The 26,066-nt window shown below is 38.0% G+C and overlaps 2 protein-coding genes across 4 annotated transcripts in view; one reads left to right on the forward strand and one right to left on the reverse strand.

Annotated features, from left to right (window-relative positions):
* Window positions 1-345: 345 nt before the first annotated feature.
* On the reverse strand, window positions 346-24,226 carry NUDT2 (nudix hydrolase 2). Of its 3 annotated transcripts, none has more exons than XM_023497664.2 (3): window positions 23,889-24,226; window positions 10,610-10,743; window positions 346-966 (listed from the first exon to the last, which is right to left on the reverse strand). In XM_023497664.2, exons 1-3 carry the CDS (start codon window positions 24,029-24,031, stop codon window positions 647-649), a joined length of 597 nt encoding a protein of 198 aa, XP_023353432.1. In that variant the 5' UTR covers window positions 24,032-24,226; the 3' UTR covers window positions 346-646. The 3 variants fall into 3 exon arrangements, with proteins under 3 accessions (XP_023353432.1, XP_031801303.1, XP_003761853.1); XM_031945443.1 differs by lacking the exon at window positions 23,889-24,226 and adding an exon at window positions 23,257-23,558 and having other exon boundaries at window positions 390-966; XM_003761805.3 differs by having other exon boundaries at window positions 393-966; window positions 23,903-24,192.
* Window positions 24,227-24,247: 21 nt separating this feature from the next.
* KIF24 (kinesin family member 24) overlaps window positions 24,248-26,066 on the forward strand; it is a 79,515-nt gene continuing 77,696 nt past the window's right edge. The window contains exon 1 of the mRNA XM_031945441.1: window positions 24,248-24,400. The gene's annotated coding sequence lies outside the window, so the exon portion shown is untranslated. The remainder of the gene's footprint in view (window positions 24,401-26,066) is intronic.

A 26,066-nucleotide genomic window follows, 5' to 3' on the forward strand; every position in this document is an offset into this window, starting at 1 on the left:
ATCTGTTATATTTCTTGGTACTTTCCTTGGGGGTAGAAGACAGAACATTCTTAGAGACAAAGAAGCTGCCTTTCACTTGGGCTCCAAGGAATTGAACTTGGAGATCAGAGAATAGAAAGACATCCTAGGATGCCTAACCAGAACTCTACAGACTAAGCCCAGACCTCTGGGTTGTGGCTCTTCTGAGGCCAAGATTTGACCCTCTGGCTCCAGGATTCCTGCAGTGTGAGTGGAGGACCTGATGGGAGAGAATTTAAGCTCTCACAGCCTAGTGCTTTCTACTGTAGTCAAATCTAAGAACTTGGGAAAATCCTGTACTCACAACATGGACTAATACACTCTAAATGTTAAAAAATAAATAAAATTTTAATTCTTAAAAAACAAATGACAGCTGAGCTTCTGACAGTTTATTTTGCAGATTGATGAGCACAGAGATTTGGCTTTATATATTTCCATATCACTCTTTCATTTCAACAACAACGATGTCTGCTCTGACCTAAAAGCCTGATTTCATTGGTTGCTTCGGGTATCTCGTACTGTGGGACTGGATAATCTAACCAAGGAGAAGGCTGATCACAGAAGAGACACCTGAGAACTTCAGGAGACTGAATCTTGAGTATCTCAAAAGCCCTTTCCTTTCTTGGGGTCAAGATGTGTTGGAACAGAGAAACTGGTGCCCTTCTCTGAGGGTTTTCACCATATCCTTAAACTGAGCCAGGTTGCAGGCCTCTTCTAGGTTTAGCCAGCGGTAAGCCTGGTGCTCCCCGGGGTTCAACTTAATCTCCACATTGTAGTCCTTCACCTCGGCCAGCCAGTAGATAACTGTTTTGGGCTTACTGTTGGCTACATAGTTCAGCTCACTCTTGAATCCTTCAATGATATTCAGTTGGCTGGAATCCAGGCCAGATTCCTCCTGGGTCTCTCTAAAAGCTGTCTGTAAGTCATTCTCTCCTGGGTCCACGTGACCTGGTGAGAGAAGAGAAAGAAGTTAAAAATCTCAAATGGATTCCAAGTGAGGCATTTCCTATTTCAGCTGTTTTATGAGGGATGGCACTGCCACCTTTGTAGTTTACGAGAGTAACAGCTCACACTGATAAGACACATTCGACTTTACAAAATATTTGCCCCATAACAACCTTGTGAGCTACAGTCCAAACATTCAAAATCAGACTTCCATGCTCTTTCCACTACTCTTTCCATAGAAATCTTTATGTGCTTTATTTAAATTGAATTGAAAGGACATTGGACTAGAAGATAGGGACCAGTCCTGCTTCTAAATCATTCTTAACTCTTACTTAACTTCTATGGGCCTGAATTTCCATATATGTAAAGGAGGATAAAATAGTTTTAAAAGGTCTTTTGGGGTTAAATTCTAGGACTCTTCACAATAATAGACTGAGGGGAGCAGCATATTCTCATTTTACACAGTAAAAAGAGTTTAGATTGCCCAAAGTGGGCTTGCCCAAGCCCCTATTGCTAATAAAGAGCAAAACTAGGGTTGAAGCCATTGTCTGCTGACCCAAGGCCATCATTCTTTCTCTCATCAGCCTCTTTTCATGTGGAAAGGGCAAGTAAGGCTAGTGTTTAGGACTAGTGTTCAGCTCTTTCCCCACTACATGACATTATACTTTAATAGAGATGAGGTATTTCTTGACTAAAACATATCTAATATTAAAACCTACATTAAATCAAGGATGAAGGTCAGGGAAGTTCAGCCACTAACAGGTACGTTTCTCCTCCAAGCCATTCCTGCCAACTGTTTCCTGATGATTCTATCTACAACTTTCTGTATCTGGGAAGAAATAAATGGATAGCCAGGAGTACAGACCATACTTTCAACTGAGGTTTGGAACAGAGTGTTTTTCATTTAGCTCAGAGAAAGAATGAGACAGTTCCCATAATACTTTAGGACAACAACAACGTGATTGTTACCTCTTCTGAACTGCTACTGACTTTGTACTTGTCTGTGGCATTGATCACACCCTGCCTTGTATTACAGGTGTGTCGCTCTTATCTCAAAATTATTCTGTAAACTCTTTGAGGGCAAATACTATGATTTCCCCATTTCTGCATCTCCTCCATACAGCTTAGCAGAGGGTCTTGGAATGTGTTAGCCATCGAAGAAAAGTCTATTGAATCAAACCGAACCAAAATGTTTCTCAGGCACAATCATCCTCACTACTTTGAGTCCTCAATAAATAAAAATCACTTTTTCTCTGGAGAGCTAGATGTGTTTTTCAAACAACTTCCAGTCTCTATTTTGCAGAGAGGCCCTGAGGAGTTAAGTAATTTACCTTTGGTCCATGGGGAAATGCTGTTGGTAGTGACAACAGATACTGTAGTCCTGTGGCCAAGAGCTAAGCCCGAAACAATGGGCTTTGCCCATGATGATGACAGCTCCAAAGCAAGTACCAAAAGCATTTTCTAACTTACTTCTCCTGGGAAAATTTAGATTTAGTTTTCCCAGGGAAAATTCTTGTGGGAATGTAGGCTGTAGCTAAGTTCAGCAGGACCTAAGAAAAACCATTAGCAAGCAGAGAACTGAGGGAGGCTGCCAATAAAGTGGCCTTTTGGAGATGGAGGGCTCTTTCATAGACCAAGCTCCTTCACATCTCTTTGCCCTATGGAAAAAGCCATTGCATCTAGAGAGAAAACTATGGAGATTGAATATGCATCAAAGCACAGTATTTTCACTTTTTTTTCCTCATGTTTTTTTTTTTTCCCCTTTTGGTCTGATTTTTCTTGCAAAACATGACAACTGTGAAAATATACTTAAAAAGAACTGCACATATTTAACCTACATCAGATTATTTGTTGTCTTGGGGAGGAAGGGTGAAAAATTCAGAACGCAAAGTCTTACAAAAACAAATGTTGAAAACTATTTTTACATATATTTAGAAAATGAAATACTATTGAAAGTTAAAAAAAAAAAAAAAAAAACATTTCCCCCTTCCATCCCACATCCACTCATGTCTCAAGTTGAGAGAGGCTCCAATGGGGAATGGCTCCAATCAGGTATCCTTGGAAGAGTGGAATAATGCTTACCAGCTGCCATATCTAAACCATGCACAACTCCCTCATGCACAGTCAGCAGCACTGGCAAGTCCAAAAGCCCAGGGAAGCTTCTGAGGATTTCTGGAGAATGCACATGGAAACAAGGTACAGCTGACTCCAGAGTCTTCTAACAGAAGATTGGACACATCTAGCTTCTCAGCTCTCTGGAGCCTCTTCTGATCACCCTGTGGAGAAGCTCACCTAATAAGTCATCATCCAAAGAATGTCCCTGGGACTGGTTCCATCTAGCATATTCTCTTGAAGAACTGTGTACTCAGAACCAGGAATTAGTGGGTTCAGGTTCTATCTTGAACAAAATCTAGCTGTATAATATTAACAAGGTACTTAAATTCTCAGATCTCTAAGCCAAAGGTGTCAAATATGGTCCCTCAGCACTCCAGACTACAACCTGAACTGGATTGAAATGTAATTGTTTTATTCAGTCACTTCAATCGTGACCCCACTAGAGTTTTCTTGGCAAAGACACTAGAGTGGTGTGCCACCTTCTCCACTAAATTTTATAGCTGCAGAAATGGGGACAAAAATGGCTTAAATGACTTGTCCAGGATCACATAATTAAGAAGTGTCTGAGGTCACATGAAAACTCAGGTCTTCCCAACTCAAAGACTGGCACTCTAGCCATTGTGCTACCTAGTTGCCCTAAAATATAATTAGGAAAGATTAAATGAAATAAAAATACAACAAAATGATATTGCATTTTAAAACAAAATCATTTTCAAAAGAGTAAAAACATGAAACAAATTTATAGTTTTATAGTGAATCCTGTTTTATATGAATATGAAAACTTTTTTGTTTTTGTTTTTATGTATTTAAGAAGTTCAAAATAAATTGGAAAAATAGCTGTAGGTGGTACTATACTTGGGAATATGCTTATCAGGACAAACTCAGGAACTACATTAATTATAAAATACTTTTCATCATATGTAATGGGGACAAATTGCAACCATTTCCAATAAGATTAGGGGTGAAACAAGGTTGCACACTATCACCATTACTATTTAATATTGTGTTAGAAATGCTAGCTTTGGCAATAAGGGTTGAGAAAGAGATAAGGAATAAGAATAGGCAATGAAGAAACCAAATTATCACTCTTTGCTGATGATATGATGGTATACGTAGAGAACCCCAGAGATTCTACTAAAAAAGTTATTAGAAATAATCCACAACTTTAGCTAAGTTGCTGGTTATAAAATAAACCTACATAAGTCATCAACATTCTTATATATCACTAACAAAACCCAACAGTTAAGAGTTACAAAGAGAAATTCCATTTAAAGCAACTACTGATTGTATAAAATATTTAGGAATCTATCTGCCAAGGGAAAATCAGAAACTTTATGAGCAAAACTACAAAACACTTTCCACACAAATTAAGTCTGATCTAACCAACTGGAAAAATATTAAATGCTCTTGGATTGGGAGAGCAAATATAACAAAGATGACAATACTACCTAAACTAATATATTTATTTAGCGCTATACCAATCAGACTCCCAAAAAACTATTTTGATGACCTAGAAAAAATAACAACAAAGTTCATATGGAAAAACAAAAGGTCAAGAATTTCAAGGGAATTAATGAAAAAAAAAATCAAATGAAGGTAGCCTAGCTATACCAGATTTACAATTATATCATAAAGCAGTGGTTACTAAAACCATCTGGTATTGGCTATGAAATAGACTAGTTGATCAATGGAATAGGTTAGGTTCAAAGGACAAAACAGCCAATAACTTTAATAATCTAGTATTTGACAAACCCAAAGATCCCAGTTTTTGGGATAAGAACGCATTATTTGACAAAAATTGCTGGGAAAATGGGAAATTAGTATGGCAGAAACTAGCCATTGACCCACACTTAACACCGTACACCAAGATAAGGTCAAAATGGGTTCATGACCTAGGCATAAAGAATAAGATTATAAATAAATTGGAAGAGCATAGGATAGTTTACCTCTCAGACCTGTGGAAGAGGAAGGAATTTATGACCAAAGAAGAACCAGAGATCACTATTGATTACTAAATAGAAAATTTTGACTATATCAAATTGAAAAGTTTCTGTACAAACAAAACTAATGTAGACAAGATTAGAAGGGAAACAATAAACTAGGAAAACATTTTTACAGTCAAAGGTTCTGATAAAGGTCTCATTTCCAAAATATATAGAGAATTGACTCTAATCTATAAGAAATCAAGCCATTCTCCAATTGATAAATGGCCAAAGGATATGAACAGACAATTCTCAGACGAAGAAATTGAAACTATTTCTAGCCATATGAAAATATGCTCCAAATCATCATTAATCAGAGAAATGCAAATTAAGACAACTCTGAGATACCACTACATACCTGTCAAATTAGCTAGAATGACAGGGAAAGATAATGCAGAATGTTGGAGGGGATGTGGGAAAACAGGAACACTGATACATTGTTGGTGAAACTGTGAACATATCCAGCCATTCTGGAGAACAATTTGGAACTATGCTCAAAAAGTTATCAAACTGTGCATATCCTTTGATCCAGCAGTATTTCTACTGGGCTTATATCCCAAAGAGATACTAAAGAAGGGAAAGCGACCTGTATGTGCAAAAATATTTGTGGCAACCCTGTTTGTAGTGGCTAGAAACTGGAAAATGAATGGACACCCATCAATTGGAGAATGGTTGAGTAAATTGTGGTATATGAATGTTATGGAATATTATTGTTCTGTAAGAAATGCCCAGCAGGATGAATACAAAGAGGATTGGCGAGACTTACATGAACTGATGCTGAGTGAAATGAGCAGAACCAGGAGATCATTATATACCTCAACAACGATCCTGTATTAGGATGTATTCTGATGGAAGTGGATTTCTTTGACAAAGAGAAGATCTAACTCAGTTTCAATTGATCAAGGATGGACAGAAGCAGCTACACCCAAAGAAAGAACACTGGGAAATGAACGTAAACTGCTTGCATTTTTGCCTTTCTTCCCAGGTTATTTTTACCTTCTGAATCCAATTCTTCCTGTGCAACAAGAGAACTGTTCGGTTCTGCACATATATGTTGTATCTAGGATACACTATGGCATATTTAACATATATAGGACTTCTTGCCATCTGGGGGAGGGGGTGGAGGGAGGGAGAGGAAAAATCAGAACAGAAGTGAGTGCAAGGGATAATGTTGTAAAAAATTATCCTGGCATGGGTTCTGTCAATAAAAAGTTATTAAATAAAAAAAATTATAAAATGCTTTTTAATGCAAATAAAGTCAGACTTAAAAAAATAAATCAAGACATGGTCAGCAGGGATCCTTCAGTGTGGATTAGTGACCCTCATTTCTATGAGAATTTGCCATTTATTGGTATAGGCAATTTTCTAGGACTAGAGTTGTAGATCAAGTGCAGATCTGTATTGGTAAGGGGAGTTTCCCTCATCTTAGCAATAAAATCACATGTGCAGGTCCTGTACTCACCATTCAAATTAAGTCATCCAGTTATAAGCCTTCCCAGTAGGACCCAATAGTAATGGCTTACATTTACATTGCATTTTATGGTTATAAAAGCACTTTGCATGCATCATCTCATTTGATCCTCCCAATAGCCCTATGAGACATTTAATGTAATAATTATCACTTTTGTTTCATAGATAAAAGAAGCCTGTGCTCTGTGACTTACTCAATCACACAGAGGAGCCAGGGCCTGCTGCTCAAGTCTAGGTCCTCTTACTGCTGATCCAAAGTTCTTCCCCCATACCATTTTTTTTTTTTAAACACAAGTCACTTCCTTCCTTTAACAACCCTTTTTTAGAGGGGGACTCTGATCTCCTTTTAAAGATTCAGAATAGCCTCTACACTAACCTCTCCCTGGCAATGTGTCTTTCCTGGTTGATATGATTACTAATTAACATTTTCTGGATAGATGAAGTACTAAGCTTTTCAGTAGTTCAACTGTAGAGCATTTTGGAAAATTTGTGAAAAAAAGCTACTATATGGTATTACTTAAGAGGTCCCAAAGGCAAGTTATGACCATTCTCATTTATATATGGACCAAGTTAGTTGGTTTTGGGGATATTCTGACTTTGAAAACTTCCTTCCATTTCCTTTTTTGCAGCTCATTATCCTGCAAAGTATTCTAGAGGTTGTTATTTAAATTATATTTATTTGTTCACTGTTCTTCTCTCTCTTCTTCAAACTATTTTTATTTTTTTTTTTGCTTGATTTACAAGCACTAGCCCATTCTTCATTGCCTCCAGACTTCCTGCACTGCTCTCTTTTTGTTTGTGTAGCCAGGCCCTCTGTACCTTTCCATCCTGGTTTCTAGGCCTCAAATGTCTGCACCATGTCTCATAATTCACAGAAACACAGACTCCTCTAGCAGGAGAGGCCCTTGAAGATCACATAGTCCAACATTTCCATTTTAAACAAAAGGAGACAGAGGTTTAAGGAACTGAAGGGAATTGGTCCAGATTACTGAGTTAGTGGCAGAAGCAGGATTACTTTCCAGGTTTACTTATTCCTAGTACAGGACTTTTCCCCTTAAATCTTGCTGTCCAAATCAAAGATTTAAAGTCAGAAGGGATGTCAGGGGTCATCTGTTCCATCACTCTCATCTTATTTTATTTTTTTTTAATGTATGATTAATGTCTTTTGTCTTTACATAAGCCAGTTTTCACCCTCCCTTCCTCCCCTATGAATCTTTCCTTGTAAAAAAGGAAAACAATTAAGCAAAAACCCCCAACAGAGAAACTTCATCTGACAAAAGCATTCATGCCTAGCAGTGCTCCATGTCTCTTTCATAAGGGAAGCCATTAGTTTCATTATCTGTATGCCACAACTTTCACTGGTTTTTCCATTACCCAGAGCTGGCTCCGCTTTAAGTGATTCTTTTCATTCACACTGTTGTCACTGCTCTCCTGTTGATGCTCATTCAAATCCTCCCCCATTTCTCTGTATTCTTCACTTTTATCCTCTTGCTGTATAATACCATTCCATTAGTCATACAGCAATATTTGTAGCCATTTCTGGGCACTAACTTTGTCTCTAGTTCTTTGGTACCATAAGAATGGTGCTAGGAAAATCTGCAAGGCAAAAGCTGCATTGGTTCTGTTTCTGTCTCCATCTTCGACAATCCCCTTATTTTATAGAGAAGGAAACCAAAAGATTAAGTGACCTGCCTAGTGACACAGTAAGTGGCAGAGCTGGGATTAATTGATAGGCGTTTACTAAGGAGCCACCAAGTGCTAAGACCTGGGAACATGGTAAGACTTGCCCATATATCCTGCCTACAGTGGTGGAGGGAGGAGAAGGAAGAGAGTCACCATCTTCACCAAGAAGTAAATAGAGGAGATAGGGTGAATCCATTCAACCTGTGTGCCTAGCGATGACAGTACACTCACTGAGAACTCAGGAAAGGCAGGGGAGGAAGGGGAGGGAGCCGTTCTTTCAACACTTTTCCCATGCTAACTTGGGCCTAGAGTCCTGGGCCAAGCCTTCTCAGATCATCCCTGGACTACTTTTATATGTCTTGTTTCTCTATTCATCTACAAGATGGCACAGTAGCACAAAAAGAACACAGGATATGGCTTTAAAGGACCTGGGTTCAAAACAGTTTCTGATACTACTTAAGCAACTTTGGCTAAGTAATTTCACCTTCATTTAGTCTGTTTCGTCATCTGCAAAATAAGGATTTTGAACTACAAGATTCTAAAGTGTCTTTTGATCCTGGAATAGGCTCATTATTCTTTTAAATAACTTCTGACCACTCTTTTCTTCTATGAAGTTTTAAGGTGCAACGGTCACTCTTTTCTAGGAGCTATGTTGACCCCAGCTATATATTCTAACGGAAAGATTACTGAACTGGGTTCTAATCTTCACTCCACTACTTCCTATCTGAGTGGTAACAGGTAAATTGTTTCATTCATCTCATTACATAGGAGCCTGACTACATATGTCCCGTCATCTCTATAAACGAGGGGCTTCAGAGAGCCCTCTTGAGGATAAAATGAGATCATATACACAAGCTTACACAAAGCATGAGGCAAAGGACTATATACCAGTTATGATGAGGATTTGAATTATTACAGACAGACCACTCAATTTTCAACCTTCTGAATAATTAAGCCTAATTGTAACAGAGCCAACTCTACAGTTCATACTCAGTCCTAAATTTGGTATGATTTGTTCAGGTTAATACTCAGCTATTTCTGCTCAAAATTAAAAAAAGGTATTTGTGGGTGCTTTTGTCTTTATAGTGCATCTACTTCAATTCTTCCTTCAGATGGAACCCTGCTTGTGACAAAGAATAATTATTAAGCAAAAGCATTTGAAACATTCACCCCATCTAACAAAGTATACAATGTTTTGTTCTAGTATCTCTGTCTTTACTGTGAAGAAGGGTAGTATGTTCTATTATCTATTCTCCAAGTCCCTCATTGGTTTTTCAATTGTGTATTTTTTGCTTAATATTCAAAAACTTAAATTCATATGGGAATAAAAAATTCCCAAAGTCTCCTCTGATATTCCCTCACTACAACCAGTGCTTCCAACAAGAGTTCCTAAATAAATCTGACAGTGAGAATAATTACCCTCAAGTCCATCATACTTTATCTCTGTACTCTGCTCTTAACATAAATTAGCTCAGAAGCTCCCACAATGTCTGTATTTTTGCATAGTTTTCTAAACAGTTCAAGTGGCAAAGTCAAGAGAACATTATCAAAATTTTTACAGAATCCTAGAATGTTATTGCTGAATGGACCTTGGAGATGAGCTAGTCCAATCTCCTCATTGATTAGATGAGCAAACTGAAGCCCAGAGAAATGAAACATTTTGCCCAAGTTCACACAGCTGGAAAATACCAAATCTAGGACAACAAAGTTCTCATCCTAACTCACCCTCAACCCAAACCCAGTGCTTCCCCACCTCTACTATTCCACACTAATCAACAACCACGCAAAGCAGTCTGACCAGTACTAGACAAAACATGTGAAATAGATCCAGTCCCTGTCCCAGAGGAGATAATAGTTGGATTCTATTTTCATCTCTGCCACTGGCTGAGGGAAACCACAACATTCACTTGGCATCTTCTGACTTCAGTATGTCCATCTGAAAAATATTGAAGGCAAATCTACCTTCACCCTCCCTCTTCATTCTCTGCCTCCTTTCAGAGGACTGGAGAGAGAATTCATATGATTCTTTGTGTTTCTAATTTTCCAAGGAATTATAGTTATCCCTTCCATATTGTAGGGATTGTAGATACAATCTGGAAAATCCATATAAAAATTTTTGGCTTTCTTTTCATACCAGAGAAGAAGTCTGAATTATTATTGTATTGAAACATAAAATATGTTGATATTATACAATATTATACATATATTTTATACATTTCTGAGTTTCTAAACTTTTTCTGGGTCATCTTCTGGTCTTTACGTAGCTTTCACAAAACTCCCCCCAAATTCCCATTTAATTTCTTATGCCAACCCACAAAATCTAAAGCCTCAATGGGGAAAATTGTGATGTGGAAGGGATAACTGTAGTTAATTCTTATTAACGTTCCACACTATACCTTTAGGAGGAGTCCAGTGATGTGTTCCATATGATGTCTGTAGCAGGAGAAACTCAATAGCACTGTTGTCCACTTTGGGAATGCGAGGTCTTCGGAAAATGATAAAGCCACATGCTCTTAAAGACATGATCCACCTAGAAGTGTAGTGAAAAAGAAGTGGATGGGGAAGGCACAGAAAGCGGAGCAAACCTTTTTTTTTGGGAGAGGAGTACTTGTATTCACTGCCATCATTTGGTTAATACCTAATATATAGACTTCACATGTATAATCTATATTGAATTGCTTGCTTTCTCGAAGGGGGAGGAAGAGAATGTGGAATTTTTAAAAAGTGAGGTATATTATATATGTAAATAGAAAGATAGATTAGATATATAGATATAGATGTGAAATTTTACTTGGGGAAAAATGCCTCTTTTGCAGTTTCAATTAGGATTCAATTAACTATTTATTAAATGCCTACTGTATGTTAGGCATTATGCTCACCAGTAGACACACAAAAACAAAAACCAAAATAATCAAAAAAGTTTACATGCTATTAAGGTAACAGCACATACAATCATAAGTAAATACAAAACAAAAGAGAGATACAAAGTAATTTGAAGACAGGGAAAACAATTGGGGATAAAGGCAAATGATGAGAAACTAAACACAAGGGAAAAATTCTGTTCTTGACTGTCTTTCAGAATTAATTCTTACCTAACCTTTTCTGATCTCAGCTTTTCTCATCATAATATATTAAAAGCTGATACTCTTTCATCAAGTGACTTGAAAATTTTAGCTGAATGCCCTTTAAAAAACACAGGATAGGGACTGAATTGGCAAGACATTTAATACAGTATTGTGCTCCTATCTAAAGTTACAGTCTCTCCAGCTAACAACCTCAAATCCTGATGAAAAAGGAGACATATAATATGATTAATACTATTTTTTTTTCGTTTACAGGGGTAATTAATAGAAAAGTGAAATGCATCTACATTTGGAAGTTAGGAGACTAAATAGCTAGCTATTTACTAGCTGCATGACTATGGGCAGGTCTCTGGGCTTCACTTCATTTCTAAAATACAGATAATTCTTATAGTAAATACCTCATATGTTGTTGGGAGGGAAGGGTAAAAGCTTCAAAGAAATTAGCTTTTATTATTCTTGTATCTGCACCTGCAACTAGTTGTGGGAACTTGGGACACTACCTTCCCTGTTCTGGGCTTAAGCTTCATCTAGAAAATGAGGATGTTAAATTTATAAGACTTACAGTGCAAACATGATCCTATCTCTGATTTCAAAAGCATGGACCTTTCCTCTTGTGGATCCTAGCCTCAATACAAGCTTCTCATTTCTTAGATTTCAGGGCTAAAGAGCTCAGGTTGAAATAAGCTTAAATATTTAAAATATGGGTGATGAATACAAGAGTCAATAAGAGGCCAGTGAAAGCAAACCTCTAATTAGAAAGAATTTAGATCACTCTTGATGGCAGTAAACAGGTCTCTGATTTCTCTAGCATAAGAAGGGGGATGCAGTCCAACAAGTCTAAATTAGATAGAATGGAAGCTATAGACTATGACTCAGGATGCTTTCAAAGAAAAATCTTCTATAAACTCCTTGCCCAAAGGTTTATAGCTTTCATAGATTCAAGGATTACTAGAAAAGGACTTTGGAGGTCATTCTAATTCAACTATTTCATTTTATAGATAAGGAAACCATGTCTAAAACCATCCAGAAGATAAATAGTAGATAAAGATTGTTGCCCAGAAGTTCCACTCTGCACCATAACAGTAAAATGGGGATAAAAGTGTTGTGAAAACTAAAAGGAAAAATCCCAAGAAAACAATTGCTAAAGTGAAGTTTTGCCAGGACGCTGCACTCAGATCATCTGTGAACAATCTCAACTCGATTTTACTCTAAAGCTTGTTTTCTATAGAAAAACAACAAAATCAAAGGAAATGCTTTTTCTATTCAGATTGTTAACACTAATGAGGCACAAGAACACAAGGGAGCACAAGAACACAGAAAAACAAACTCAGTTAAGAAATATCTGCTTTAAAAAGATATAAAATGATGTATGGTAGAGACAATTAACTGGAGCTGATGAGACATCTACATAAACAATATATGTGATACAGACAATTAAATGTAGCAAAGAATTATCTATTGAAACAGGATAAAAGGTTCAGGATATTTCTTTTGATGTACATTGTTATAAAGCATGCTTACTCAGAAAACTACAGGAGTCCTGTGCAATTACTTAAAATCATGATATAGTTATTTAGGTTCAAAGGACATTGGGAATGAAAATTATAGTCATTCTATCATATCTCATCATCAAATCTAAAATCATCCCATGTTCTCTCTGCTCATAAACTATAAATAAACCTACAGGCTCATATACCTAGATGAGTCCTTTTGAAGACAACTAATCTAAAAGAGTAGTTTAAAATAAATTTGCTCAAAGTTTGGTAGGGCTAGGACTGGAATCTGGATAATCCGATTCCCAATCCAGGCCTCATACTACTGTCTTCAAATTAAGTCTTTCTCATAAATAGTACTCCCCAAACAGAGAATCAGAATAAATGTGTGAAAGGTGTAAAGAGAAATAGGAAAATACTTATAAGGGAGAAAAGTTTTCACAGAATGTCAAAAGAAACTTTAGAAGTCATCCAAATTATGTCATGAAATGATCTCTGAGGGAGAGAAAGGAAAGATTTTTTTTCAGTTAGAAGCTATAGACTGGAAAAGTCTGTTGATGGCAACATAAAGATAGGGGAAGATTCTGAGCTCCCAATGACCCAGGCAATGCAGAAAAGCAGGATGGCTAACCCCGGACTGTGGGCAGGAGAGATAAAATGAGATGCACAAAGTTCTATAACCTTGTCTGGAAATATTTGCTGCTAGAACAAATATCACAAAATATGCTTTAAAATCAGCTCTTGGAGGAGACACCCACCTCTCTCCACACCAGAAACCTTGAGGCCTATATGAGAATGGAAGGTTGAAGAGAGCAAGAAAGAAGTCTTGGGGGAGAGTGGGAAATACTATTTGATAGCTATTTAAACTAATTATTCATTACAGATAAGTACTAATCTGCATTGTTTTCTACACGGCAGAAGGAATAGAAGCAAGATCAATGGCCTTTAAATTGCTCAAAAACAAAGGCCCAGTCACCTAATCCCAGTCAGAGCTTTGCAAGAGATAGGCAATGGAATATCAGCAGAGTTGTTGAAAGACTTATTAAATAAAGCTGTAAAGATTAGTGGCAATCAGGATTAAAAAAGAGCTTAAATATAAGAATTTAGAAAACCTGGGTCTCTTCTCATTTCCAGTCTCAGGATAGCATACTGTCTACTCCAGGAAACTAAGGTTTTTGTTGGTTTTTGACTAAGACTTGAATGTGACTTTCCTGAATCTCCAAGAATGCTTTGATTGATACCTTGTAGCACAAACAAGCCTTATTTCCAGGTTTGCAAATTCAGGAAGATTGTTTTCTAAAGAAAAGGTCCTGAGGACTCTTTATTTGTTAAAAATTGCTGGAAAAAAATGTTATGTAGTTTAACAGAAATTAAGTATAGACCAACATCTCATAACTCTCATGTCATCTCATGACATGACATGAGGAAATTTTAGGAGCCACATCACACTCAGATTGTGGCAGAAATGGCAAGAGAAAATAAAAAATGCTGGCAGGGCCCTGTTAAAAAAAAAAAAAAAAAGGCATACCAAAGCACTGTTGGCATTCTAGAAAGTATTCTGCATCTATGCTCAAAAGTTACTAAATTGGGTCTCAGAACACTTAACACTTTCTAGCTGTGTGTCCTTGAGCAAGTCACTTAATCCCAATTGCCTCAGCAAAACAAAAAACAAAAAGAAAAAACCCAAAAGTTACTAAATTGGGTATATGCCATTTGACACATCAATATTTCTATTAGAACTTTGAAATGGATAGTTTTAGAGGAAACTGAAGAGACCATTAGGAACTGATGTAAGCAACTATGAGAACAATTATACAATAACAAAATTATAAAGGAAAAACGACTTTGGAAGACTTCAGAATTTTAATGACTGCAATGACAGATGACAAGTCCAGAAGATTCAAGGTGAAACATGCCAGCTGCCTCAGAGAAGTAATGAACTTAAATTGTAGAATAAGATATTTTTGTCCATGGCCAATGTGTGAATTTGTTTCTCTGGATTTGTTATGAGGATCTCTCTCTTACCCTCCCCTCCTGCCTCCTTTATTCTTTCATTGTTCAATGAAGACAGTAGAAAAATGAAATATTAAATACTTATAAAAAAGTTTTTTAAAGGTTTTGGGGAAATCTGAATCATCTGTAACTAAATAAAAGGCTCCTAAAAATCTTTAATGATCATAGAAAATGTAAAACAGGTAAAACTTAAGCTATTACTTTGTATCCACTAAATTGACAATAATGAGAAAATTAAATTTTGAGTAATAAGACATTTAAATTTTGGGAGTGTAGACGAGGAAGATTTGAAAACTATGAAAAGGGCTGTTTCAAAATGGATACCTCAATTTCCCTTTGTAACAAAAAATGTTTCAAATTCATTGATTTATTTGTGAGTTTTAATTTTTTTAAATTGAGGAATTCCTGGTGTGGAAATGCCTTCTATGGAGACTGACAATATATAAATTATCGTCTTGTAGAGCTGCTTGGGGCACTGGGAGGTTGAGACATCTATGGAGAGTGTAATAAAGGGAGAACTTGAATCTCAGTTTTCTTGACTTCAAGATTGACTTGCTCTCCAGTGTAACCAATTGCCTGGGTTGATGAAATCATGAATCTGGACATATTATATAAAAAAAAGAAAACTGATACTTTTTATTATTAACACACTAGATACTTTCTAACAAATACTCAAAGAAAATTCTTTTCTATTCATCCCCTGTACATTCAGGAAAACTGTTGAGTCATAGATAACAATACAGTAACTGCAATTGATGGGACACAATCCCTTCCAATTTTTTAGTTTACCTAGTTTAGTTATTGCTTACAAAATGGATATGTGCTTTAACTTTAATTGCCTGGCCAGTATTGTACATTTAATTTACACTATGACTGATTTCAGTCATCGTGAGCATATACTTTTCTTTACCTTATGACTTCGTACAAGCACTTCTCTGAATTATTCCCATTTAGAATTTCTTACAATGAATTCCATTTTATTTATATACCATAAATTTATTCAGCTATTTCCTGATTGTAGGAGACATATTTTTTCCCTGCTTTCCATTATAGCAAATACTGGTCCTATGAATATTTTTGCACAATATGGGTCTTTTCTTAATGGTAACTTTCCTGGGGTATAAATCCAAAGAGTGGAATCTTTGGATCAAAAGATATGAATAATTTAATAAGTTTCTTCTATAATTTCAAATTATTTTCCAGAAGACTTCAACAGTTCACAGTATCTCTGGCTGTGAAGTGTTGGGGTAACTTCTGACAATACTTCCAACTTTGAATTTGATAAATTTGATGTTTTTAAGATCACTTGGTTTTAAAAGTTGTTCACTTTTTAAAAAGCATTCATGCTTTTTTTCCCAACTAAAGAGTCAAAATTTTTCAAAGAAAGACAGTCATTAATTAATTAATTAGAGATCTGTATTCCTCTTACATTTATGTAAAAACACAGAATGCATTTTGGGGCCTTCAGGGAGAAACCCAGTGAATTTCTAGACAGTTCCATTTACATAAAAGTTGAAGCTATTTTTATTTGAGAATGTGTTTTTTTCTGAGCACCCTAGAGTTGAATCTGCTGCAGAGACCCTGAGTACAAATTGTTTTCACCCTTTATCTCAATATAGGTTCACACCTCTGGATGTTTCAAGGCCCCAAATCAAATATGCAAAAAATGCCCAAGCAAGGATTGAGTAGGAGCTTATTCCAGTAAAACCAGCATTTTAAAAATGTAGTCTCTATCCCAGAATATATTTTTTCCCCTCCATTAAAATTAAGGTTTTTAGAGTAGAGGTTTCGGAGTACTGATTTGGGAGTGATATTGGAAGGAATGAAATAAGAGTTTAAGGCTACCTTCGTGAGTTTCATTCCAATTGGTCCCAAATTAATCTAACCCTTCAAATATATAGGAATACAAAATTCAGTCAGAAATGGATTTCAAGCAAGCCCATTCCTTAAAAGCAATAGTAGTATTCTATGCTAGAAGCTGAATCCTCCTCTCATTTCAAGTGTTATTCCATTTGCCCAAGAAAAGTCAGAGGCACAGTAAAAGTTAGATAATGATTTTATCATCTAGCAGAGAAACCAGCACAAAGTCCTCAGTGGCTATAGATCTCCTAGGCATGGTCACGACTGACCAATAGCTAAGACAGGACAAGAAAAGTAATGTTTTAAAACCTTTATCATATCCTTACCAGCCATCATACTCAGATGCTGTACTAATGCCTGGGAAGATTATTAACATAATTTGGGGAATTTTGACATAATTTGACAAAATTATGATGTGAGAAATCCACATTTCTTGCCCTTTTCTGGGAAACAATAAGTGAAACAAGTTTAAATTCTGACATTGCAAGTCAGAATTTCAAAGTACTTCTTCCTTACGGGAACCACCAAGTTCATTCTTGTCAATCAGGATCTTCATGTTATACTCTGGGACCACCAAGTGTTATGCAGACAGCTTGGGCTGGTTGCTATATACCATCCCTTCGGTCTTTGGATACAAACTGCTTTAATGACCTAACATGGGAATTTACCTTACTGCCTCAGAGAAAGTCTGATCCTGCAATTTATACTGCAGTGCTTTTGTCAAAGCTGACAGCTGTATAATTTCTTTCCTCCAAGTTCCTCATCCCCAAAGCATAGCCAGGTGAGAATAAGTAGCTACCTCTCTATTAGAAAATTAATTCACATAGATCCATAGGCAAATCTCTATGATTACAAAGAAGGTGCCATTCTTTACTGGCAGAGTAAATTTTACCTGGAAAGTTTCTTACACCAATGGAAAAAAAATCACAACACCTGTAACCCAACTACTTAATTCTTATTTCTACAAATGTAAGTTGAGGAAAGAAAGCTATTTGAGAGTGGATATATATAAATATATATAAATAGTTTCAGCACAAAAACAAAATTGGAGAAAGTAAATCTTTCATGCGTTCTAGTCACTTTCTGTATTGACTTTTCAAACTGTTCTCAGAGAAATCAAGCATATAAAAAATTTTTGTTATCTGGCTGATAAAATAAACATCACCTGTACATGGGTATGAGTAAGCAAATATAGTATAGGCCAATAGCTGAGAAGCTGAAACTGGGCAGGAAACAGTTTCAGCAAAACCCACTAATTATGAAACAAGAGTGCCACCTACTGTGCCATTTTGGAAACCAAAAATAGATCATCATTGAACAGAATTTATCCACTCTAATTTATTTGTTTTACAGAGGAAGAAATTGAGGCTTCTAAACTAAGATTAAGTGGTTTGCCCCACTTATGTATAAATTGGTGACAGAGCTGGGGCGAGAATGCAAGCATTCTAATTCCTACTCCAAGTTTCTGTTTTCCTTACATTCTCCTACCTTCAATAAAGCTTTGCCTAAGGAAAAACAACAGGAAGGATCATTTAATAGGCAGCAAACCCAAAGTTGAGGAAAATGTTTAGTGTATAAATAATTCTTAAAGGGAGATCTAAACTCTTCCTTGTCTCCTATCTTGGATTTTCTCTTCAGAGTTTTATTTTTTTCTCTCTCCATATTTGGTTTTTTTGTTGTTCCCTTTCTTTCACTCTCCATATACACACTGAACTATTTTCTAACATAAAAATTATTTACTTCTTAATATGAGTTCTAGAATTATAGATTGTTAAAGATGGAAGGAGCTTTACAGATTATCTAAACACTCTTGTTTTACAAATTGGCCCAGTAAGAGGAGATATTTGTAGCAGTTACTTAGTAGCAGAAGCTGTATTAGAGCTTCGGTTTCTTGAATATCACAGGGATCCTCAGATGAAGATGCATAAATAGCTATCTTTACACAGGTATATATTTTGAAAACTATTTCAAAAGTTATCAAATTTTAAACAAAGAATGACAGCACTCTTTAAACAAAGAGTGCATAGTGGATACAACTATAGGCCTAGAGTCAGAAAAACCTGTGTTCAATTGGCTTTACATCAAATTTAGTCAATGTCTGCCTCACTTTTCTCCTCTGTACAACGGGTTTAATAATAGCATTTACCTCAGATGAGGTGTGGTAATGACTGAGTGAGGTTCCTTTTGCTCAGAGATGCCAGTTCATGAGTTCAGAAGCAAAAGAATTTGCTAAATTCCAGAGGCTATGGCAAAGAGGCTGCTTTATTGTTTAAGGAAAATACCAAGAGGCATTCTCTTAGTGGGCATATCTTTGTCAATGGAGAGAGAGAGATCTGCAAAGAATCATTTTAGAAGACCTATTTTATGTGTAAATTTAGGGGAAGAAATTTGATAATTCTCAATTGAATGTGAAATCTTGCCTGGGATTGTGACTTCCCAACAAGATTAAATAGGAGCTTGATTTGTTCTTGAATGGCACAGCTTATCACACTCTGAGAGGATGTGAAACCATTTGGAGCTATGGATCAAAAGGGAACATGGTTTTTGTGATTTTACATAATTTTACAGAGCTCACTCAGGTCATACAGAGTTCATCCATGGCAAGAGGACTGAGAGGATAAAATGTGAACATATTTGTAAAGTGCTGTGCAAACTTAAAACTTTTTATAAATGAATTATTATTAACTAATATTTTCAATAATTTGTTTCCTTTATAATCCTATGCATGTAATGCCGGAGAAACAAGATAAGAAGAGAGAGAGGCAAGATAAGAAATTAGAGAGTTTTTAATATTTTATTAATTGGAGAGTTTAATTGATTGACTGGACAGGACTCTTGTTTCAAAGTATCCAGTGGCTAATATGAGAATCCCAGGTTTTTATATAGGACTCTATAAACAAAGGAAGAAAAGAGAGGGAAGTTTCAGGACCATTTGGTTCTAGCAGGATGGGGGGAAAACTAGGAAGCCAGAGTCAGGATGTCAGAATAAACAGAAGTAAAGGTTTCAATGAGGTATCTGGGAATGTTTAGAGGCGATAGTGCCATAAACTCTTGATGACAGGAGTTAGGAGCCAGGAAGTCTGAACTCCCCCATATCTTGAGTCTCACATTAACAATTTATAACCTTAGAGCAAGTGGCCCTCAGTCTTAATGAACCAGAGAGAGGTTTTGCAACTAAGGGGATTGAGGCAGAACAGTTAAGGAAACTGAGGCAGAACAATTTAGGGAAACCGAGGCAGAACCAATTAGGGAAACTGAGTCAGGACAATTAAAGAGAACTGTGGCACAACATGCACTTTATTTTATGCATTTCAAGATATTATTCTGAGAAAGGATTCATATTCTTCACCAGATTGCCAAAGGTAAACACAAAGAAAATTAAGAACTCTTGGTTTACAATGCTCCTTTTCATTAAGCCACGCTATTCCCTCTACTTTCTCACCATTCATTCTTTCAATCCTTCACAATTTGACTTTATCTCTATTATTCTTACTGAAATTATTCTCTTAAATATCAGTGATCTTCTAATCAAGAATTCCATTTTTTCCCCCCACTTCTCTTGGGCTTCTCTAGTTTATTTGATCAGCTCCTTTTTCTATATATTTTCTTCTCCTTTGAGCTCTGCCTTCTTAATACTGTGCCATTTTTGTCTCTTTTCCTAACTCTTTAACAACCTTCTCTTCACTAGCATTTCATCTTTGTCCTTGAGCATTCCCAAGAGGTTCTTCTGTTTATCTCTCTGCTCCTTCCTACAGCAACCTCATACAACCCCAACACTTTTGACTATTACCATTACTCAGGTGACTCCCAAATGCTCTTAAGACTATAGCCTTAACTTTTTTCCCCCCCCTAAACTCTAGACCTGCATCTCTAATTGCCAATTTAAAAAGAATGTTCCATTAGGACTTCAAACTTGATATATTCAAAAGAAACCTATTAATCTCTTTGCCTTAATTATAGTACCATTGCTCACTCCACCTTTTATGTTTGTAATCTTGATCCTGTGCACAGAATATGGCCATAATCAATGCTCTGCTCAAAAATCTTAAATTTTTTATTGCTTACTAACTAAGCTTCAAACTATTGCCTGGTCTTCCAGGCTGTTAACCTTGGAGCTCCTTAGGTTTCCAGCTTTATCTCTTATTATTCCCTTTCAGGGGTCCTCAAACTTTTTAAATAGGGGGTCAGTTCACTGTCCCTCAGACTGTTGGAGGGCTGGACTATAGTAAAAACAAAAACTTTGCTTTGTGGGCCTTTAAATAAAGAAACTTCATAGCCCTGCGTGAGGGGGATAAACGTCCTTAGCTGCCACATCTGACCTGTGGATCGTAGTTTGAGGACCTCTGCCTTAGATGGTCAACATTCCAACCAATTTTGTATTGGTTATTAGTTATTATCTTTAATGAGAAGTTGGGGGAAATGGGGGAACGAAAACGCCAATAACTAATACCAGAGAATGAGAAAAATGCAGTGAAGATAGATCCAAACGGAGAACTGTGAATTTTGAGCAGGGAGATGCTACTTCTAGTTATTATCTGTGCTTGTAGAACTAAAAGTTCCCACTTTTCAGGGTTCATCTTCTTCTTTTCTACTGAATTTGTCTCAAAATCCTACTCAAATACTAGCTCTTCTATGCTAATTTCCCCAGTAGGTAATAATCTTTCTTTACACCTCACAAAGCACTTTCTTTATTCTTCTCTAAAGCACTTACAATTAACTGACAGTAAGACATTGTTACCCTCAAAATAGTAAAGGAATGAGAGAAAAACCTCTAGTTTATGGGTGGATCCTTTATAGAAACTATATGGATAAGAACTAAATGATATAGTATAAAGATGTCTTAAATCTGTACAGATGAAATTATAATATCAAAGTGTAGGAAAATACACATATATCACTATACATACATATATTTATGCTTATCTCTCATATCCTCTACTGTATGTGTTTATCCATCCAATAGCCTCTTAATGTGTTGTTAAATTTGGGACAAGGATTTTATTTTATTCTATTTTTTTTGGGGGGGGGGGAGTTTTATCAAAGATTTTTTAAAAATATATCAAAATCCTTTCTCAGTAGTCAGGAAAAGTTATTTTCTGGTGGTGATAGCATTTGAACTGAGACTTAAGGATAGGCAAGACTTCAACAGGTTGATAATGTGTTCAAAAAACCATGTTGAACCTAATAATGTTCAACATACCTTAAATGTGGATATCTTTCTCTTCTCTTCTAAAGTCTCTATTTTCATGGTTTCAAAGAGCATTTCTAAGAGAGAACTCTCATTTTTTATTTTCAATTTTAACATTTTTTCCAGAATTCCATGCCTATATTTCCAGTAGTTTGCTGCTTGTACAGAACTTCAAACTCAAGCTATTGGAACATAATATCTTTCCTTATAAACCTGCATCCTCAATTTTCTAGTAACAGTGCCATTGCCCAGGGGAGCCCCAAAACCCTCTTACTCTCAGACTTGTGGGGGAAAGCTTAGGAACTCCCTCACAGGTCTCCCCTGAGAAACCTGGGGAGATTCCTTGGGGAATCAAGATAAAGTGGTTTCATTCTGTTATCTGGGTAGGATTAGTAGAGCCCAGGACCACTCCTACTTAGCCCAAGTTGGAGATTTCTATGCAACTCTACTGAGCTGGAGATTAACCCAGAGACTCATTCAATTCCAAGATTCTCTATTCTGATTCCAGCTCAAACTGCTCCCACTCCCCACCAAGAACTGCCCAGAAAACAAACTTTCTTCAGCTCAATCCTTTGCAGAGCACCTAACATGCCATGCCAAGGAACCTCTCTGCCCTCTTGGCTCAGCTGCAACCCTCTGGCCGCTGAAATGACATTCTCTTTCAGTGTTACTCCCGCTTTATCTCTCTCACCTATTTCCCTAACAAGATCTTATTCCCCTCTCTCCAGGATTTCTCTGCTAGAAACCTTTTCAGCTAGAGGATTTCCCTGCTACATCTTTAATAATAAACTTCTTTTGCCAGTTTAACTTTTTGGGTTCATAAATTCATTCACAAAGGACCTGCCCACCGACTAGAAGGAGGTTCCCACAATTCCCTGCCCTGCGCCAACCTCATCACCATCACTATCCCAGTTCTTGGACTCCTAACCTTAACGCCCAACACAATAATCATTAGTAGTCAAATTCTATTGTTTTTAGTTTAGCAACTTCTCTGGCACCCAGCCTCACCTCTCCGATCTCCTTTCTCAATCAAATCTGTGTTTAGACTTTCACTCCTGCCCAGCCTAATAATTATAACCCCTTCCTACACACTCTTCCTTCCTTGTCCACCGGAGGCTTCAGTGTTGTCTGTGGCACCAGAGATTACACTATTCCTCCACTCAAAAAAAACGTTAAAAAGCTCCCTATTGCCTCTCAAAGTATCAACTCCTATTCCTAGCATTTGAAGCTCTCCACAATTTAGCTCCAACTGGTCTCAAAACACTTTCCCAAATTCCATATCCATCCTAATTGGATTTTTCTCTTTCAATGGCCCAAACCATTTCCCTTCACTGATAGCTCCTGAAATTCTTCCCTTTTTTCCCAAAGTCCAGCTTGAGTCTTCCCTAAGCTCTGCGGACCCTTACCACTGCCAAAAAGTAGCACCTCCCCGCTCAAAATTCTCAGTCCTCCGTTTGGATCTATCTTCGCGGCATTTTTCTCATTCTCCGGTATTAGTTATTGCCGCTTTCGTATCCCCATCTCCCCCAACTTCTCGTTAAATGACAATATGCTTCCAAGAAGGGATATAGAACTCTCGCGTTACTAGGCCCTACCAAGTGAATCGGAACGGACATCGCTGGGACAACAAAAGCCAAAGTAAGTCGGGGAGGAGGGGAAGGTGGGGCAAAAACATCAGGCCGGTGCAAGGCTTTTTTTTTTTTTTTTTTTTTTTTTTTTTTTTTTTTTTTACAAATCATGCTTTCCACGCCTTGACATCGGGGAAACTAGAATCCCAGTCATTCATTCAATTAGCCGTGAGGAAAACCAGTGCTAGGCGCCGAGCACACCAATAACCCAAAAAAGGTCACAGTTCCGGCCCTCGAGAATTTATATCCTATTAAAGAGAAACAACATTACAAAACACGACGTAAATAGCATCTACTCCATCCTCGACCCCTCAATGCCTCAGTTTTCTCTTTGGATCGTAGTTAATTAAGCTTTTACTTCACAAAAACGTCAGGAACCTAATCTGGATCTCGGGGCTTAATCCCCCGGCCTCCAACCACCTACCTTCAGGACCAGCCGGCGTGGGGAGGAACTGAAGGGGAAACTGGCACTTCCTCTGCCAATCAACAAGCTGCGCAGAGAGGCAGAAAGCCCAATGGACTTTGCCACCGTCTCTTCTCGTCTCCGGCGCATAGCTATCGCGAGATTTTTTTCACCCACTGGAAGAGAGAAATAGAAGTTACAGCTTCAGCGTTCGCCGAGAATTGTCCCTATCCCACCCACTGTTTCCTGTGGCTCCTGATTGGTTTTCAGAACAAGGAGGGTGGGGCGACTCGGCCCTCTCCCGCCCTCCTCCTCTTCCCAGGGTTCCCATTGGCGGGTTTCCGGGGCTGCCCGGCGCGCGCGGGAGTCGGCGCGGCGTTCGAACGGGCGCTTGGCGACGTTGCCATGGGGACGCGGCTTGGCCTTCTCCGTGGGTCGGTTTGTTGACGTACCGCTGGGTCACTAGGGGCAGTGCCCTGGGGTGTCGGAGCAGGAAAAGCCCGTGGTTCGGATGCCTCAGTAAGTAAGCGCGGGGGTTAGCGGGGAGGCGCGGCGAGAGGCGAGGGGTGGTGGGGACCCGGAAGACGCTCCGGGACAGGGGGCCGAGGTTGGGGATGGAGGAAGCCTCGCGGGGCTCGGAGGAGGGAGGGAGGGGGAGGGGGAGGGGAGCGGCGCGTGCTGCGGCAGGCAGGGCGGGCTTCGAGGCGGCTGCGTGACCCCAGGTGTGGGACAGCGTTCTGGGTCCCCCGCGGGCTTCTGGGGCAGCGCTAGAGTTGGCACTTAGGCCTCTCTCTCAGAACTTTTATGAAGTAGGCATTTGTTCCGAAGTACTCTCCTCTTCCCCTCCGGCAGTCAGTCAGTCAGTATTAAGCGCCTACTGTGTGCCAGGAGAGGTGCTAAGCTCTGGAGATACAAAGAAGCTAACAGACCCTCCCTGCTCTTGCGCTGCCCGTTGGCTATCCGTAGCCCCACACGCTGAACGAATCCCCCCCCCAAGGCCGACGTTCCCTAGGGGCTGTGAGAGCCCCAGAATCAGACCGTTCCCTTTCCTCTAATCAAAACACCTTTCAGTCGTCGCTTTCAGCTAGAGTTAGAGAGAGACAAAAGCAGGAGACTCGGCCTCTTTACGCTTGTTGCCTAAACGTTTGGATAAATTGATGCATCTGCGAATTTGTGACAACTTAGTAAAGTAAATTATGCCGCTCTTATCAGTGAATGAATTAATAAGTCAAAAAGCTTTAATAAAATAACTGTGCAGATCTCTGGGCCGTGCACTAGGGATACAAATAGAAAGCAGACTCCTTGCTCTGAAGGAACTCGCGCTGTAATGAGACTCTAAAAAAGTAATAGCTGGGATTTATATGGCCCTTCTGATGTGTTAGAGACAGTATGCCAAGTGCTTTGTGTATTATCTTATTTATTTGATTCTCACAGCCATCTTTGGAGGGAGGCGATTATCCCTATTTTGTATATAGTTGGAGAAACTGAAGCAAGGAGGTGACATGACTTTCCCAGTGACTGAGATTTTAAAAGTATCTGGGGTTGAATTTGAACTTGGGTCTTATGGATTTGAATCAAGGCTCTCAATCCACTGCACCATTTATTGCCCTAATGAATGGGGGAATCATATTTTTAGCTGCTGGTTGGGGAAAAAAGGCTCCATGATCCTTTGAGTACAGGAACAATGCAGAAAGTAATGCGTCTTCTTCAGTGCCATTTTCCACTGATAAAATCGCCGGGTTTTGGTTTTGAACCATTTGACAAGTGCTAAGGATGTGGTGATAAAAACTTCCTCTTTTGGGCCTTCAATCAATAGCTATGGTTGCTGAACAGGTAGCATATGCAGAACAATTGTCCAGATTGTATTTCACAAGGAATCAAACGTTTAGTCTTCATGCAAGAAAAACTTTAACAATTAGAAATTTCCAGATATGAACTGGGCGGTCTCAAGAGATCAAAGAATCATAGGATCATAGATTACACACTGAAAAGAACTTTGGATGTCATCTTGTCCAGTCCCTTCATTTTATAGATAAGGCAACTGAAGCCAAGAGGTGGAGTGATAATGGATCTCTCTTTTAGAATATTTCCAAGTCTTCATGTGATTGGAGTTATTGCAAAGGGAATTCCTGAATGGTCATGACTTCTGAAATTCTTCTAGCTCTTATTATGCAAATATTTGAGG

Source organism: Sarcophilus harrisii, chromosome 1 (assembly GCF_902635505.1).
Source record: "Sarcophilus harrisii chromosome 1, mSarHar1.11, whole genome shotgun sequence".
NCBI lineage: Eukaryota > Metazoa > Chordata > Mammalia > Dasyuromorphia > Dasyuridae > Sarcophilus > Sarcophilus harrisii.